The sequence below is a fragment of the Amblyomma maculatum genome, chromosome 2, assembly GCF_055883805.1.
Source record: "Amblyomma maculatum isolate TAMU_Amacu chromosome 2, ASM5588380v1, whole genome shotgun sequence".
Lineage (NCBI taxonomy): Eukaryota > Metazoa > Arthropoda > Arachnida > Ixodida > Ixodidae > Amblyomma > Amblyomma maculatum.
Window position 1 is genome coordinate 51833225 of NC_139345.1, and position 18321 is coordinate 51851545.

The 18321-nt window shown below is 47.2% G+C and overlaps 1 protein-coding gene across 7 annotated transcripts in view; it reads right to left on the reverse strand.

The window, feature by feature from the left end:
- EndoA (SH3 domain containing GRB2 like, endophilin-A) overlaps nucleotides 1–18321 on the reverse strand; it is an 88785-nt gene that overhangs the window by 27212 nt on the left and 43252 nt on the right. For 6 of the 7 annotated variants that reach the window (XM_084594148.1, XM_084594145.1, XM_084594147.1 and 3 more), the window contains 2 exons: nucleotides 18186–18243; nucleotides 1219–1335 (listed from right to left, as the gene is read on the reverse strand). In XM_084594148.1, coding sequence (XP_084450274.1) covers nucleotides 1219–1263 — 45 coding nt within the window. In that variant the 5' untranslated portion in view covers nucleotides 1264–1335; nucleotides 18186–18243. Of the gene's footprint in view, nucleotides 1–1218; nucleotides 1336–18132; nucleotides 18153–18185; nucleotides 18244–18321 lie in introns of those variants that run through there. The other variant, XM_084594144.1, reaches the window with a different exon arrangement.

Below are 18321 nucleotides of genomic sequence, written 5' to 3' on the forward strand. Positions count from 1 at the left end.
TGCAAAGCTTTCAGTTAATAAAAATGCTGCATACTGACTTGCATTACCGGAGACTGCTGAGGACCACACATTCTCATTTGTGTTTAAAGTATAAAATACCTGAAACCTAGCTATGCTTATAGTTTTGCACCATGCAATAACCGACAGAATAAAGGCATGCGAGTTATCCATGCTGAAATTATTCCAAATTGTACAAGAAAAAGTGGTACTGAATAACACAGTTGGCATATATGGCATGGCAAAACTCATGTGTTGAGTCTATACACATTCAAAGTAAGGAAGTAAACGTGTCCATGCTAAACATCATCCTGTATCTGTATATTCCTCACCTTACAGGAAAATTTAATCTGCGGTATGCTTTAAAAGGGCTACAAAGCCTGTCCACAAAAATACAATGTCTTATTGAAAGCATGAAAGTAACATGACTTAGTAGAACTAATACAATTGCGCTTAACACCTCTCCTCAACTTAGAGGTGATCTACAACATGGTCTTGCTCAACATAATGCACAGTATGCCAGATGTAGCCATACTGTTTGCACTCTGTACGAACTGAATTTGCCATGATACAGAGCGTCAAAAACGTGCAAAGGTGTTGTAATAAAATCTTTTCTCACTGACTGCAAAATACCTAGTTACCTTTCAAGCATTCCTCAATACATATAGCCCTGTTTCATGTTTTGACTTACACTGATCCCGACAGCATGATGATGATAACAAATTTTTTAGTGCAAAAGTATCTCAACCCAAAGAGCACCAAACATATGGTTAAGATTATAGTTATGATAAACTCAGGTTCATGACACATGCTGTGGGCTGGGTGTTCTACAAATGTAATAAGAATGATAGAGGAGCATGCGGTCTAAAAGTTACGAGCCTGAGTATGGTAAGGATGATAGCAAGCATGATGAAATTTGGCAAACAGCCCTAAAAGTTATTTTAAATGTAATCATCAAAAGGAACATCAATGCGGTTCTTGCATGGGCACTAACCACAAGGCTCGTGATGGTTGAAAAAAAAAATGCTTCATTTGGTTCTTCAGAAAAGGAGAGACATGTGAGGTTAGTGGCGGTGAGAACACGTGGAAAGCCTATGTCCATTGAAAAATTCCTAAACTCTACCCACAGAAAATACCTGGTTGTGACAGTACTAGTATTGATCATGGCATAATGGGTGACATTATGATATTACATCATGACAAAACAGACCAGAGACTTACCTGATTGGCTTTGTTAATTTGTTTCTTAAGACCCGCAAATGCCATGGCTTCAACGTTGCCACTATTTGGCTGTCAACACACGTCTACTGCCCTGGATCACCGTATCCCCGCCACTTTCTGCAGCAGAGAAAGAGAAGAAAACTAAAAATGAGTCGCACATTTTAGCTCAGCCAAATACAACATAATATGCAGTACCAAGGAATAAAAACAGCGCTCTCATATGACCACAGCGAAAAATATATGAGTAGCAGCTAGGGGTGTGGGGGAATATGGGAGAGGCTTTACATGGCCAGAAATTAGAATGCTGCTTATTTTAGTAATAACAAAAATTATGACACCTTGCAAGTAAAGCTATAAAACATGTACTGTGGCTCTTAGTAACCTTGAGGTTCTTAGGAAATCATATATACGGCTTGCACTGATGTTGAAGTAGTCACCATGCCAGAGAACCAAAATCCCAGCTTAAGCCACATACAATGACTGCCACCTGTGCAACTAAAGCTGGCGTCTGACACTTGCTATGTCATGTGCAAGCCATCTGTACGAACACAAGCAAAGCAACGAGCGCAATGGCATTGTTATACTTTCTCATTTATCATTTTTTGAATATAAATGTACAGCATTCTTCTGACTGTAATAGCAGTTCAGACTAACTATAGTTATGGTCGAGTGTTGAGGTAATATGACAAAGTGCACAGCAACCCCTACCTCTCAACTAGGACCAGTGAAAGATTTGGGCGTGTATGCATATAGACCCCAAGGACACACTGCAGGCTGTTAGGTTAAGTACAGTTTTCATCAAGAGCACACAGCCCAAGGAGTTTTATTCTAAGCTGTGTAACAGAGGTCCCTAGCATATTTTGCAGTTCAAAGGTTGGGAGATCTGAAGACACAAGGCCTTTACAGCAAGAGTACATAGTGGCTGATGATGCATAAATGCACTTTAGGATTCAGAAGCAAACCCCCTGGGCCGTATATTTCTGACCGGGGCTACACGCACGTCACATATTCGAAGCATGACGACGTTAGAAAAGGGAGAGAGGCAGCGGTGCTAGCACTCGGGTGAAGCTTTGCCCGTTATTATATCGCCACCTTTAATTTAGCTGCGCGGCATCGTGTGCTCCCCGCGTAATTGCGGCCTCCAATCAGCCGCGGCCAGTGGCATTGTCGCGCATCGAACGCGAGAACGCTTCGGCAAAGCGCCGGCTCCCTCGCAATTGAAAAGGCATGCCAGCGCAGAGAGAAATGTGACATAGCCTTGTGGGCGGATCTGGGAGCTATTAAATGGCGACCACAGTACGGCCTGGAGCGCCGCGGACAGAAGATACCCGGGCTGATAAGTGGGTGCTTTTGGGCAACTTGGTAGCGATATCCTCCCCCTTACCCTTTACTTCTCCTAAGGACTGAAAGCAAAACATGTGAACTGTTGCGTGCATGCCAATTTTTAAAAGGCTGAAAGGAGATGGCCTTTAACCGAAACGACGTGGTGGGCGCCTTATCTTACATGAACGTGGAAGTTTTCTTGCGACCAGAGCGCTGAAACAATCCAGAGCGAAGCAACACGATAACTGAGCTTTCATCCGTTACAATCGCCCACCCGCGCCCCATCTCTCATCATCCGCCGCTGCGGAGCTACAACCGAAACACCGCGGGATAGCGCAGCGGGTGCGTGACTTTATCATGAATAGGGTCGTGGGTACATGCTAGGATGGAGAATCGCCCATCTCATGCAGTCTCGTGACGTCACACAACCCGCCGATTAATCAATTCCTGACCGTGTCACCTGTAAACTACCACCTTCCAGAGAGGAGCATCATGCTCACGTTTTCGGAGCTGCCAGGCTTTCAATTGTCGATGCCACCGACTTCACCGGACATTTTAAGGCGAAATCCTTTAATATCTTATCGTTGTCGACAGAATGTTGTCAGCAGAGGAGTCACGCTTTCGAGAGCGAGTTAAAAATAAATTAATAAACCTTGTCTCCATCGGGAATCGAACCTCCATCCTTTGCCTCCCCAGCCCAGCGCTTCACCAACTGCGCCACGCCCCTGATTCTGAAACGCTCTTCATAATTCCACTCGTCTACCGTGAGGATGACAGCGGCGATTCCGCGAGTGACAGATACAGTGCCTTTCCTTTCCAGTAAACGAATTATAGAATGCCTTCAATGAAATGCTATTTGTGTTCGACAAAGGGGCACGCGATATGTATACCATCACGACAGGTCATGACAAGCTGACCCCGCCGGGCGTCCGTGGGGCGCCTTTCATTTGCCGCTTCCTCGAACGCCGCACCGCAGCACCGCACCGCAAAAAGAAGCAGACCCAGATCTCAGGTGAAAATTTTGTGCTGGTTTCCTGCTGGGATCCTGCTGGTTCCAGCAGTGCTGGGTTATTAGCACATTCCCAGCAGCTGCTGGTTCCAGCAGCTGCTGGGAATGTGCTAATAACCCAGCACTGCTGGAACCAGTAGCTGCTGGGACCAGCAGCCACTGGGACCAGCGGCTATTGGAACCATTGGCTGCTAGGTTTCAACCGAGGGCTGCATATAGTCAGAATTTGGTGGATTGGTTCTCTGGGGGCTTGTCAGCCTACGAGAATTTGGTGCAGCGACTGCCTTGGACTGCACAAAGAAAATAATGGCAACAGCAGAGGTTTCAGTCATGACTCATAGTTTAATTTTATTTTCCATGCCCGTATAAATTCTGCAATCTGCATGGACACATTTTCCCTTCGAGACTGTGGTACTGCAGCAGGTGTGCTCCAGCTCCAACTCGGATGGTGCCATGAAGGCAGCTGCATGAAAAAAAAAACAGACCAGAAAAATATGCTACCAAAACCATGCTACTGCACATAAAATATGAATAATGGAAATTGAAAGCATCTACCCAAGAACCACATATTTGGTGCAAATCCACATGAGAACTGGTCAAGTGTGATGCAAACCACGTTTAGAGAAAATTTTCAATGAGCAGTGCTTCTCCTAATGTGTGGATGGCTAGCTTTTGCATGTGCCTGTGCAGACTGCACCAATGCTCACACACACTCATGGTGTTTCATTCATTCAACCATGAGAACGCCACTCCTAGGAAAGTGTCTGCATTGCTTTAGGCAGATGCAACGTAACAACTGGTGTGGTATTACCAGAAAGGTTAGATGAAATGAGGGGCTCGTTATGTTACAATTTAAAGGAGCAAACAGTCTAGAAGTCCAAGGTAAACATTGGGGATAATTTTTCTTTTTAGGTTTGTTGTTCATGTTGACAAGAATGAGTGTTAAGATGATTTAGGGAGAAAGAATATTAAATGAAAAGTGGAAGGAAAAACAATGCCGCTTTTCATGCAATATTATTTCTCCCTAAATCATCATAAGACTCATTCTTGTTAATAAAAACAAACCTAAAAAAAAAATTATCCCCAACGTTTACATTGGACTCGTAGACTGTTCGCTCCTTTAAATTAAATCAGAGAGGTTAGAGGTATACCCATTGCTAGCCAGACATGACTGTTTAGCGGCATATTCTTTTAACCTTGTTTGGTATGCCACTCGTCATACACCCATACCCTGCAAATGGATTGGCATGGAAAGACAGTCAAGTTAGTCTATTTGCAACGAACCGTATCGAATGTGTGTTAACTTGCACAGTGTGTTAACTTGCGATTAGACGTTCTTTGAATCCTTGGCTGTTCACCATTGTTCGTACAAAGCGAAAAACAATCGGGCGACAAAGATATTTTACTTGCCTAAAATAGCACCAATGATACTTCGGCAAAATGATATGGCCTATTTTAAACTAGGGACGACAAAAATACCAGCTCACTTACTAGTCAATTACTAGTCACTCGACTAGTAAGCAGCTCTCATCACTGCCGAACTGCGCTGGCAGTGGTGCGCGCTTGAGTCACTGTTCCCGCTTGCTTCACTGTTCTTTTCCTCCGTGCCTATAACAAGCTCTCGCCAATCCACTAGACGTTACACAACGCGAGGACTACAAAAAAAAAAAAAAGAAAAAGAAAAAAAGAAATGAGATGCACTTTTTTACTTACCAAACACACGCAGGTCCTAGGCCTTGCAGATGTCACATCACATTTCTCAGTCTTGACAGAAGTTGTCATACCACCTTGACCGGTTCAAACTTACGCAGATGTTTCAGATAAAATGCCTTAAATAATTCATACTGACGACGACGTTTAAATATTGTAAAACGCACAAAATACTCCTGCATTCGCAAACACGAGCCGGCACAGAACAGCTCACTACGTAAATGTCTAAACTTCGGAACGGCTTCTTTTGGCTTGTTGAGCTTCAAGGAGACTGGTTACGATAGTGTCGTAAGCGCTGAAAATGCGCGTTTGTCAAACGTTACAAAAAAATACTCCTTAAATATTTCAAATTGTGCTAATATTACTATTTGTATACCATCTTACACGTAATTGTATTCGCTCTGCTTTGATCGTTGCACCAGATCGTTCGAAGGCGCGTCGTCTGCTACGCTAGCAGATGATGGTGACAGCAGTAACAGCCTCGTGCATTACGCCGTGATAAACAAATTCGTAAAGATCAGATAACATTTTTTGCATCTTTGATGTTTGCAATAGCTCATAGCAGTATAACACTGCGGCTACCGGCCGAAAAAAAAAAAAAGCATAGCTTCTTTAAAAGGTGTCTTTCGCAGCTACGGTGATATTTTGATCACGGAGCAGAAACATGGTGTAAAAACGGGTATATACTTTCCATGCTACGTTTTTGTAGAATGAATGAGCTCGCGATAGGGTAATGCAACAAGTTCTCACGTGCGTAAATGAACTCCATTACATGCGTTTGTAAACTTAGGTGGGTAATTACTTGCTGGTTCCAGTAGCATATATTCCAGGAGGGAACCAGCAAAATTCTAAAACCAGCAACGAAAGCCAGCAAGCATCCTGCTGGAACCAGCAAAGCCAGCAGGTTGCCTGTTGAGACCAGCAGACGCTCACTGCTGGAACCAGCACAGCCAGCAGGTCGCTTGCTGGGGCCAGTGGAAAACCAGCAGGCCGCCTGCTGGGACCAGTGGAAAACCAGCAAGCACCCTGCTGGAACCAGTACAACCAGCAAAAATCCAGCAGGCTACCTGCTGGTTCCAGCACAAACCAGCAGCTTCCAGCAAGAAACCAGCAGAAAATTTCCACCTGGGATGTCTAGGAGGCGTTAGTACACCAGGCATCAGTGGCGTTTGAAATTGATTTACAGGATAGAAAAGGCGCAGTATCTGTCACCATTCTTCGTGGACACATGTATCACGCTGTAAAAACTGATTGATTTATAGGAAGGGAAAGGCGCGGAAACTGTCTCTCTTGTTTTCAGTGGACACCTCAACCACGCCGTAAGGGAAGGGGTGCAGGTGGGAGTGAAAGTGGAAAGAGAGAAAGAGGAGCCGGAGTGGTTGGTTGATGGTTGATTGGTTCACAGGAAGGGAAAGGCGCAGTATCTGTCACACTTGTAGCTGTGGACACCTGAACCGCGCCGTAAGGGAAGGGAGAAAGGTGGGAGAGAAAGTGGATAGAGAGAAAGAGGAGCCTTTGTGGAGGCTACGGAGTAATTGGACCACCTGGGGATCTTTAACGTGCGCTGACATCGCACAGCACACGGACGCCACTTCGTTTCGCCTCCATCGAAACGCAGCCGCCGAGGTCGGGATCGAACCCGCTCTATCTACTAGCTTTAAAGGTAGACGGAACCCCGCGGAATCTCGCAGTGAACTGTGACACTTCTCGCGGACGCACGCACGCACGCGCGGACCTTTATTAAAGGCATTCGCTTTAAACATTCTAGAGGGCACTTTAGACCACTAGAGTGCGATGAGGCGAAAGCAACATTCTTAGTGCGAAAGCTAGTTAATCGTAGCCCTCCACTACAGCAACTCTATCTCCATCCCTTCTTTCACTCCCACCTTCCTCCCTAGATCCCCAGGTGGCCGGAGTGGAGGGCTACGGAGTAATTTCGACCACCGCGGGGATCTAGGGAGGAAGGTGGGAGTGAAAGGTTGCTGTAGTGGAGGGCTACGATTAACTAGCTTTCGCACTAAGAATGTTGCTTTCGCCTCATCGCACTCTAGTGGTCTAAAGTGTCCTCTAGAATATTTAAGGCGAAAGCCTTTAATCAAGGTCCGCGCGTGCGTGCGTGCGTCCGCGAGAAGTGTCACAGTTCACTGCGAGATTCCGCGGGGTTCTGTCTACCTTTAAAGCTGTCAGTAAAGAACTATAGTTAGTAGATAGATGGATTTATTGAAAGGAAAAGGCAGAGAGGTTGGCCTGAATAATTCAAATCTGGCCTGCTACTCTGCACTGGGGAAGGGGAAGGAGAGAAGAATGAAGGTCATGATGGGTGACGATGTGGGAGAAGGCATATGAAATACATATACAGACACAGCAGCTTGTTTTACAAGCGCGAATCAAGTCCGTTGGCGCTCAAAAAACGGCAAAAAACGGCACTGCCTGGACACCCTTCCCCTTGTCCTGCCAAGCGCCCAGTAGCAGTTCCTCCGACAGAGGCCTCTTGTCCAAACGCTTTAACGAAGCGGCTAGCACACCTCTTTCGCCCGCATACACTGGGCACACCAATAATACATGGTCCACAGTCTCTGAAGATGCCACAAGTTGAATATTCCGGAACTATAGTTAGTGGTAGTTATAGTGATAGTGACAGTTAGTGATTATGGTAGTGACAGTGGCGCGATGACAGCGGTAGTACCTGATGATGACAGTGGCAGTAGATGAGGATAGTGATGTGACGCCAGCACTCATGGCTATGACTGTGATCGTGGCTCCTGGTCATGGCTGTGACTTTATCACTCGGTGACGCCATCGGCCATTACCGGACATAACGTCACGACGTCACATTCAGTCATATCTAATAACCGGTTGACTGACGTCATCATGACGTCACATTCAGTCATATCTAATAACCGGTTGACTGACGTCATCATGACGTCATGTCTGATTATGACCGAAGCTGACTCCGCCGGTCGTCAGATCCAGGAGTCCGTGCTGCATCTTTCATTTGGCGCAGACGCAGCTGCGTTCGAATTCAGCCGTAGGAATCAGCGGCGTTTAAAATTGGTATAAAGTAAAGAAAAGGAGCAGTATCTGTCGCACTCCACCGCGGACACCTGGCTGCGCAGTAGGGGAAGGGAGGAAAGTGGGAGTGAAAGAAGAAAAAGGTGCCATAGTGGAGGGCTGCGTAGTAATTTCGACCACCTGTGGATTTCAACTATCATTCAACAAATCACTAAGCAGTCAGCCACAGTTCAGCAAACATCGCGCTAAAGGCTCAGCAACCGCCTCCACTATAAACGTCGCGCTGAAGACTCAACCCATCGCACCTTAGTGGTCCAAAGTGCCGCTGTAATATTTTTCTTTTCCGAATTTGGCGCTCCCACGTTAAAGCTATGCGTTTTTCCGAAACGTAGCGCGATCGTTCAAAACGTATTGTTTGTGATCAACTCGCAAAATTTCGCACCAGGTACAGGAAACATGCGCAGTCTGGCTCGTTGTAAAACCGGGTACATAATGGTCACTTTCGGCGTTTCCGCAGCATATATGTTTGAGTTGCATGGACAATACCAGCCCCCAAGTTCGGACATTGAATAGTAATTTTAGATATATAAAGGAGAATCGACAAGTCTACCCAATTTTAATTATTTGTGAATATCGAGATGCGCATTTTAAAAGTCGGTTCAGGAACAAAACCCAACGTTGTTAAAAGTACCCTGTACAGAGGAACGAGATATGAAATCGTAGCATAGTGCGCTGGATTAGGGATAACTACGCGATGCCCTGTTAAGAAATGATCCAAAGCCGACGCTCGAAGACGCGGACGTGAGCGGTACGCGCGTTCCAAGCGCCGAAGTTTGAGAACGCAAGCGCCGCTCCCGCGAAGCGCTAATTATTTACCGAGCAAACTCCGCGGACTAATCACCTTTTTGCTTATTCAAGAGCTCGGATTAAATTACGCCAGAAACGCCCAGCGCGGCGCATGCGCTCGCCGATGAAGGGCGGCGGCAATCGATGTAGAAAAAAAAGAGACGAGCGAGACGTAAGGAAATAAAGAAAGGAGGAAAGAAGGAAAAAAAGAAATAAAGAAAGATAGAAAGAAAGTAAGAAAGAAAGAGCAACAAAAACAAGGAAAGAACGAAAGGAAGAGAGTGCTTCCGCCCATCTCTTTTCGGTTCAGTAGAAACCTTTACAGCACCGTTTCTTACGCACGGAGAAATCCGCTATCGATCAAGCGTGTACTGTGACACAAAAGCAACTCGGTCGAAGCGTTTGAAAACAGCAGCACGAGAAAAAAAAAAAAAAAAGACAGGTGTTTTTATGACTGATTACGTGTATGAAAGCGGAAACATACCTCGAGCGTGAAATGTATTCGACGTGTGGTAAGCTAGGCTCCTGCAGAAGACACTTTTCTTCATCGCATGAGCGCTGGCGCGACTCAGATGCATGCCGCAGGTGGTCCGGTGCGTGCGCCTGCTCTTTCCGTGCTCACCAAGTGCAGCATATGGCCCCAGACACCGAGCCTCTAGTGCGGCACCTGCTCCACACTACAATCGGATACAACTAAAGCCTGCAGTATCAGAAAGTACTCCCCCGTTGAAACTTTTATTGGCCGTTTCGTTAACCTTTTCGCATCTCTTATTCGCACTCTGTGACATCCAACTACACCAGCACACATTTCAATCACTTCCATATTTCATGTCCTCTTCCCGACAACGGTTAGCTCTGAGCCTGACCGTTTCACGACCCTTGGAGAAATTGATTTGACTGGCTTGTCAATGTGGACGGACCAGTGGCCCAAAATGGCAGCGCCCTTCACCCCTTTGCGAGGGAGCGCCCTGACGGCGTTGACATTTCCCTCCAGTGGTGGCACCTTTTCATGTTAATCGCTGACGTTTGCCTCCTCCTCCCCTGCCCTGCTGTTGTCCTTTCTCTCAACGGTCTCCGCCAGAAGAGAATCAGGACGTGGGGGTGGATGTTCCAGGCTCTACGGGGCTGGGACGGTAGGTCAACGCTGTTTCCAGCGGGGGCTTGCCAGCCACCAAATTTTTATCTGTTGTAGGCCGTCATTGCACCCGCTACCGCTTCGACGGTGGACGACGGCTGCTGCAGCGCGCGTCTTTCTCTCTCTCTTCTTTTTCTTTTTCTCTACTTTCTGCATGCACGAGGCAGCGGAGGTGGCTCAGCTACAGAGCCAGTAGCAGGCCTGTGCATTTTCTTTTCCTTCTTCCTACAGCCACAACAGACTCGTTCTCAGGAAGTCGGCATAGCGCACATTTTTTTTTTTTTTTAGCGCTCGGCTGGGACCGTGTTCTGGCGTGTACACGATTCACGTATATTTAGTTGTTTTTTATTCACTTATTATTATCTGTACCTCACGATGCGACCTTGGAACGTAGCGATTTGGGGTTTTCGCCTTAAAAGCTAACCATCGAACTAAGCTTAAGCTCGAGAATTTCGGTGCCTTTGTTTTGTTGAGTACAAACACCAAAAATGGGTTCGTGTACTGTTCGATGGAGTAATACACACGATGCGTGGGATGAACCATAGTTAGCAACTGTCGTTTTATATATATATATATATATATATATATATATATATATATATATATAAATTGTATCCTACTATAGCATTGCGCATGCGTAGCTGACCACTGTCGCAGCAGGACTGTGTGCTAGGAGTCTGCTGAAACCCTGCAGATAACGGTCAACGGTCATTGTCACGTGTGCTTGTTTTCTTCATTCCCACCTTCTGCAATAAACCTCAGTTGGTAGATTGCGCTTAACGCTTAATGTCCGTTTCTTTTACACATCCATGTGCGCCTAACCAGCGCATCCTTTCAAACTAAGCTATAGTAACTTATGATCTACTCCAGAGGTGGGCAATCTAATTGAGGTTTTAGCCTCATGAGGTTGCCCATCTATGTTGGATCAGTGTTCATGTACTACATAGCTATAAATGTAGCTCTAAGAATCCTTTTTATATCCACCAATGGAAGCGAAGCTGTTCCCGCCAGTCAGGACCCGGACGTCCAGTTCCAGGCCACGACAAGAGCGCAAGAGGTGGCCGACAGGCTTCCTGGAGCCGCCGAGAAAGTCGACCTCTACCATCTGAGTGACAATTTCTTTTTCTCTCTCTCTACGCAGCGGACTGAGAAACGTCCAGTGTGGTTATGCTGCTGTAGCGCATAAGGTGACTAAATGGCTGGGTGGGCAACCTTATGAGGTTAGGTTGAGGCCTCATAAGGTTACCTCACTTCTGATCTTGATCTTTTCTATCTTTTCCCTTGGCTGTAGTAAGGCTGATGATGGAAAGCACGATACAGTCGACCCGAGCCAGGCATCACGGGAAGTACTGCCAATCGTGGCGTGATTAATGCACCTGGTTCCACTGACTGACATGCTGAATCGTTTTACTAATTGCGCTTGGCATTTGCGCGCCAGTTTTTTTCTCTATTTTTCTTTTCAGCACTATCCCGTCTAAGCTACTTTCATGTACATATCTCTGACACATGACTCCCTGCTTTCGAAAACAATACATGACGTATAACATTGTCTTTGGCATCAATTTGGTTTGGTTCGTGGGGTATAACGTCTCAAAGCGACTCAGGCTATGAGAGACGCCGTAGTGGAAGGCTTCCAAAGACGACATCGCAGTCTTTGGCAGCCGCGCGCACGCACGCACGCACGCACGCACGCGCGCACGCACACACACACACACACACACACGCACACACACACACACACACACACACACACACACACACACACACACACACACACACACACACACACACACACACACACACACACACACACACACACACACACACACACACACACACACACACACACACACACACACACACACACACACACACACACACACACACACACACACACACACACACACACACACACACACACACACACACGCTGCCACATGAAGGACAGCTAAGACATGCCCTATCAACTCGCAGTCTCTCGTGCACACAAAAGTATGCCGCCCTCGTGCCGGGCGTATGGGGGGGGGGGGGGGGGTCCAGTTGTAACTTCATGAGACTGCCTTGTACACCCGAACACGGTAGGGAAATGAGCCAGGGAAAGCAAGAGGGGTCAGTGACTCGAGACCAAAAATACCCTTCGCGGACGCGCTATATACTTCCTTAAACAGAATTCGCGACCGGATCTCTGGTTACGACAAGGTCGCAAGGGGCAGACCGGGCTCCGGTTGAGATATTTCTGGCGTATAGCACAGGCACTCTACTAGTATAGCACTCTACTGCTCGGTAACCAGAGGAAATGTAGAAAAAAAAAATATTCGTAACACCTGTACCTGTCACGACGCAGTGACCTGTTCAGCGTATGTACAACAACGAGAATAACGTAGATCCATATGCAGAAGTGCTAAGCAAAATGCATGCTCCAGAATAAGACAGCGAACGGCCAGAAACGAACGAGTGCAAAGAAAACGCACATGCAGCAAAATCTTTCTTTCTTTCTTTGCAGGATGTGCGGTATAACAAGCGAAGGAGCCTGACGGCGCACAAGCCCTCCTGTCGACAGAGCTCGCGAAGACGACGGGGGGAAGAGAGGCGGCAGGGAGACCCCGAAGAGGAACCAGCGCACGCCCGCGGCAAGGTCGCACGCCTCGAAATACCCACGCTCTCGACGTTTTTCTAAAGCTCAGCTCGGCGGCTTAGACGGCGTGAGCGCACAAATATATATACGCACGGTATGCACCAGGGACGATGGCTGGGACCCGGGCGAAGAACGGCAGCCGTTTCGCCTTCCCTTCTGGAAGCAGCGTGCGAGGCAGCAGACGGTCGGAAGAGGCACACACAAGAAGCAGACGACGACGTGGGAAACCGACGGCGTGTAGCAGGAGGCTGGAGCAGACGACGAGGCTCCAAAGCGCAGCGAAAAGGAAGCGCCAGGCAGCCAACGAACACAAAACGGCGCACTACACACATCTTGAACGATGGCTCAAGGTCGTCATGGTGATGATGCGCGGCTGTTGTATAGCTGTTGTTCGACCCAGTGACGCCTCCATGACTCGTTTGTCGCGCGCGGCGGTACCATTTTCTCGCTCCTCAAGGAAACAGGCACGAGAACAAAGGAAAGGGAGGAGAGAGAGAAATGTTCTTTCCCGCTATAACGATTATGATAGTACAGCCAGACGTACAACTGGGCAGGTCAAGTCGATGTGGACGTACATTAGTGTGACCGCAGAGTTCGATCGAAACACACACGCACACACAAAACAAACGTATTTCAGTGGCGCTTATTTGGGGACAGTTGGTTAATTAGTTAAGACGAGTGCCTTCTAGCGCAACGCACGATCCATGAGGTAGACGGGAGGAGTACGTGTTCCATTTCGTCAACATTGATGTGCCCTGCGGAGCGCTAAGAAGTATCCGTCTTACAGTAAAGGTGTAGGTAAAATACGTACGGAACGCGAGGAATAAGAACCATATAGCCAGATGTGCGAGACACCTGAAATAAGTGAAAACGTGTGAGCCCGATCAAATGATCGAATTCAGTCAATGCAAGGTCGATGGACTATATATTTTATTATAAGCGACCTATTAGACGCCGCAGTTTTCACGTGACTGAGCGTGAGGCAGTGCATTGCGACGATGCAAATCGTATACGACCGGTGTGCGCTGCTGTTGAAACACACTCTCGTGCAGGCAATTTCAGCGATATTGAACGCCGCGCTTCGGCGGCGAAGCGAAGCGACAGCGCGCGGAACCGTTGGTTCGCGCTTTCGCGGGTGCTTTTTCGGCGCATTCAGACACTCTTGTCATAATTTCCCTAATAAAATATAGGAGGTTTTACTGCCATCGAAGGCACACTGCGACCGCGCTGCTGTGCCGTATGTAGAAGGACTCCCTCGGCAGATTCGCGCTCTTTGATGTCGCCGCTGCGTTACAGTAAGCACTCTCGGATGTAGCCCGGGTGCGTAGAGGCAAAAAGAAAGCGCGGCGGCACTATTCTGCGCCTTTTTGCATCTGAAATAGGCATGTTCTGCGCTTTTTTTTTTTTTATGTCAATGAGATGAAGAAGCCGGAAGGTATCATTTCACCTCTTTGCCGCTGCCGGCACTCTCGAAGGCAGCTTTATTCAGGCGCAGGAACTGAGAAATGGCAAGTATTTCACAGAGTCGATGTATTCGCCTCATTATCTGGGAGACTTCCCTGCTCTTCCGAATAAGGACTCGATGCCGTTATAGAACTGCTTCCATTTAAATGAGCGACGGTGACAACCGTGGCCGGTCGTTCTGTGCTGCCGCGATTACCTACCGTAACAACACTCGCGGGCTGCAATCGATGCTCCGGCATTTTATTTTTTCACTATGTTTTTCGTTTTGGCGATCGGTTATTTAAACACTTGTGTGCCATGGTTCGAAACAAGGTGTCATGAAATAGTGAAAAGAACTGAGTGGCAAGAAACTACATGGAGTTGAAAAAAAAAAAAAACAACAAAAAAAAATACGTCTCTCAGATGTCTCTTAAGAGGAGAATGGTGAAAGCCTACCCTTCCTCTCCTATCATTCGCCTCTCATCGTTTGCCTCTTATTGGCGTTCGTTGCAGTGCTACACATAATTATAATTGGTTTACAGGAAAGGAAAAGCGCAGTATCTGTCACACTTTATCCGGCAAGTGTGAGTGGGACGGTACGCCATCGCTCCTGTCGCGTAGAGTTCCTTGGCGCGCGTTCAAGTGTCGCATTGCAGATGGCAGGCACGCTAGACAAGAAGAATACACGCCTCCTAATAAGAGGCGTTGACAGATTTCGCGCACAACTCTCGCGCACGAGATTTCGTTCCGTGAGTATAGAAAGGATTTCGCCTTAAAAGCGGTGTCGCGGGAAAGTTTGAGTTAGCTAACCGGCTAAGGGAGAGGCTTACATTCTATACCCGGTTTTACGCCTATAAAATAGAGTGCCGGCACTTGAAAGCAAGAGAAAAAGCCCTCGTCTATTGCTCGCCTCCGAGGGCTCGTCCCCACTCCCGACACGATGGTCACGAGTACAGATGTGCAGGCTTTTCTTGAAGAGCGGCCATACGCAGAGCAACCGAAGCGGGATTTTACTGCACTGGGCTTCACGCTCAGTGTTTGCGCTGAAGCCCCCGCCACTCCAACTTCCGAATGATGACTCCAATGAATTAGAAAAAAAAAAAAATCTTATCGGAGCTCAGTGGGCAGTGGGACTCGATAACAGGCTAGATAACATGAGAGCGTTGTCGGGTGAAAAACATGCAGTGCGGAACGGTTCGGAAGTTGAATCAGTGTCTCCTACTTTTTGCTCACCACAATAGACACACGAACGTTGGTTGCTGCACTGAAATGACGGCCACAAGTAAATGGTATTAAATGGTATCGACGACGTTCACCTCGCCGAATTAAAATTCAAGCAGATTACGGTCGAAAACTACACCATCACGAACCATTTAAACGTTCAGTGCCATTCAGTGATTTCGCAAAACCTTAATTACATGTAGCGATGCGGCAATAAACCCCGAGACCTGCTTGCATTTTCCCGAATTTCCCTGTGTGCAGCAACGCTCAGCGTTGGCGATCTAAGCACATCGAAACTAAGGCGAACGACAAACGTGTGCACGGCCAGTACGAGAGAGTCAATTTGTAATGTATTGAGGGCCTCAATCAGTTCATCTGTTTCATATCCTTCTATCCCGAGATACCTTTCACTGCTAGATTATTTGAGCAGTCTGAGAGTACCTTTGATGCCGTACCTCATAGAAAGAAAGACACGCACAGAGAGCGTGTGACAGATACTGTGCCTTTTCTTTCCTATAACGCAATTTACTTGTGTCTGCTCTTACTCGTTTACCACGAATGGTAGGGCATTTTAACCAATAACAGGCTTGATGGCAAAGAACCGATTACGTTCTTGCTGGCCGTAGCTTGCCATATAACATTTTTTTAATTCCCCGACTTTATTCCAGGGCAATCTGCAATTCCATTGTATTATTCATTGACGTTGTTTAAAGCCGTGACTAGCTCTTGTAGATTCTATTTATACCTAGGAACCTCCTCGCCAATTTTGACTACATCTGGACTTTCCCCAAATTTTCTGATTTCATTTTCAAAACCACGAATCCCTTGTTGACACCGCCACGGTTTCGCTTTTACGACGGACGTATTAGAAACAAACCGACAATCTCCAGCTGTCATCGATTTATATTTTTTTACACCAACGAATATAAAGCGTTTAGCTTTAATGAAACGGGATGCAATCGTACAATCAAAGAAGCCCAGGGCATGACTCCGGGTTACAGACGAAGCCCGCTCCTTACGGCTGCCATCTTGGCTCGACTATGGCGCCGCCTATATATTGTAGCCAGTAAAGTGGTAATGGCCATGGTGATGGCACAGCGAGTTAAAGGGTGTGGGGATCGATCAGGAGACCGCTTTAAATCCATTGCTCCATTTATTCCATTGCTGCCCGTTTTGGCCTCGTGATCCCATTTGGTTACTGCAAGCGATGCAATGGGCTGTTTGGACGCGACGACACGCGGGGGAAAGCAATGAAGAGACCGACCGACACGAGCAGAAACGAAGTGCCGCCAACCGCTGACGATGGCGGCACGCAAACAGCCATCGACTTGCTATCAGTGTCGTCAAGCTAAACTTCGCGTATTCTCATTCTTCCCTAGTGTTGTGCCACAGCCCGTGAGCGCCCATAGCTCCGCCGAGGATGCGTGCGTAGTTCGTGACTGCATTGTGGGTGCGGCTCCTTGGGTCCGCTTCCGGGTGTCGCGATAGAGCTACAATTTATGTTTTCATAATGCAGCTTGCAGTGCAATGAACAACTGTGCCTTCAATTAACCGCGCCTTCATTCGATGCGATAGCGCGCGGTGAACGCTGGTTGTGCCCACCGGCTTGCTTCGGCCCGTACTCGCGTTGCGATCTGGAGCGCCAACTAAAACACCTTCACTAAGACACCTTCAGTGGAACCGCGCGAAGCGCCAGATTATCAAGACGTTGTGGTATACTAGCCAGCGTTCGTGTTTTTGACGACAACCCGCACTAAGCCACACGGTGAGAGTGGTAAAAAACTGTTTCTGTGGTAACAACGAAGTGTGACTGCACGCGAAGGAGAGAACGAGGAATTAAACGAATACAGAACCGCTGTAGAGCAGTGTCGATTGCCGCGTTACTGTCTTCATTCACGATACAACAGTTTCAGGGTCAGTGAAGTCTTTAACAGCGTAAAGTGTGGAAGCCCATTTAACCATTCGCAATGCCTTTTATAGCCACAGAATCCAGACGTACCTGGCGTTATTGTTCCGTACACATCATACGCGTTTAACTATAATTGGGAGGCGTCGTACTAGCTTACATAGCGTTAATTGGCCAGTAATTATGAAACGACGTTTTCGCGCCTAATGTGGTGAGCTGCTCCAATATTTAGTAAATAAATAAATAAATAAATATATATATATATATATATATATATATATATATATATATATATATATATATATATATATATTATTTCCTCGTAGAGAAATAGGCACACTCGCTATTTCCGCCGACTGCAAAGGATAGGACGATAATTGATTAATGCGCTGCTGATAGGATGGATAGATGTTCCTATATCACCACCACAGCACACGATAAGAAAGCAAAGCCAAAACAACGAGATGGGGCCTTTACTTCCTGGGCGTTCGTCCCGTCCTTATTCTTTTCAGTCGATTGAAGCAGCCTGCAAATGACCATTAAAATTTGCTACACAGGCGTAGGTTCTGCCTCCATACCAGGCATCTGCTGAACCGGTCTAGCGCAGAGTGTGGGAATGCAGCTTCAGGGCCCATAAGAGCCAAACGTTTCCGACTCTTGAGGCAAGAACATACATCCCCTGCATGGTCCGCACGGGGGCTCCACTGTGCCTCTTCCTCGTCCTCACCTTTGCAGCTGGCCTCCGTGCTTCACGTCCGCACCGGGCTGTCCATGCCTGACCTTCCCTGCGCCGAAAAGAAAGAGAGAGAGAGACTTAACAGCTTGCCAAGAGCCAACAATGTTTGCAAAACGAAACCTAGCAA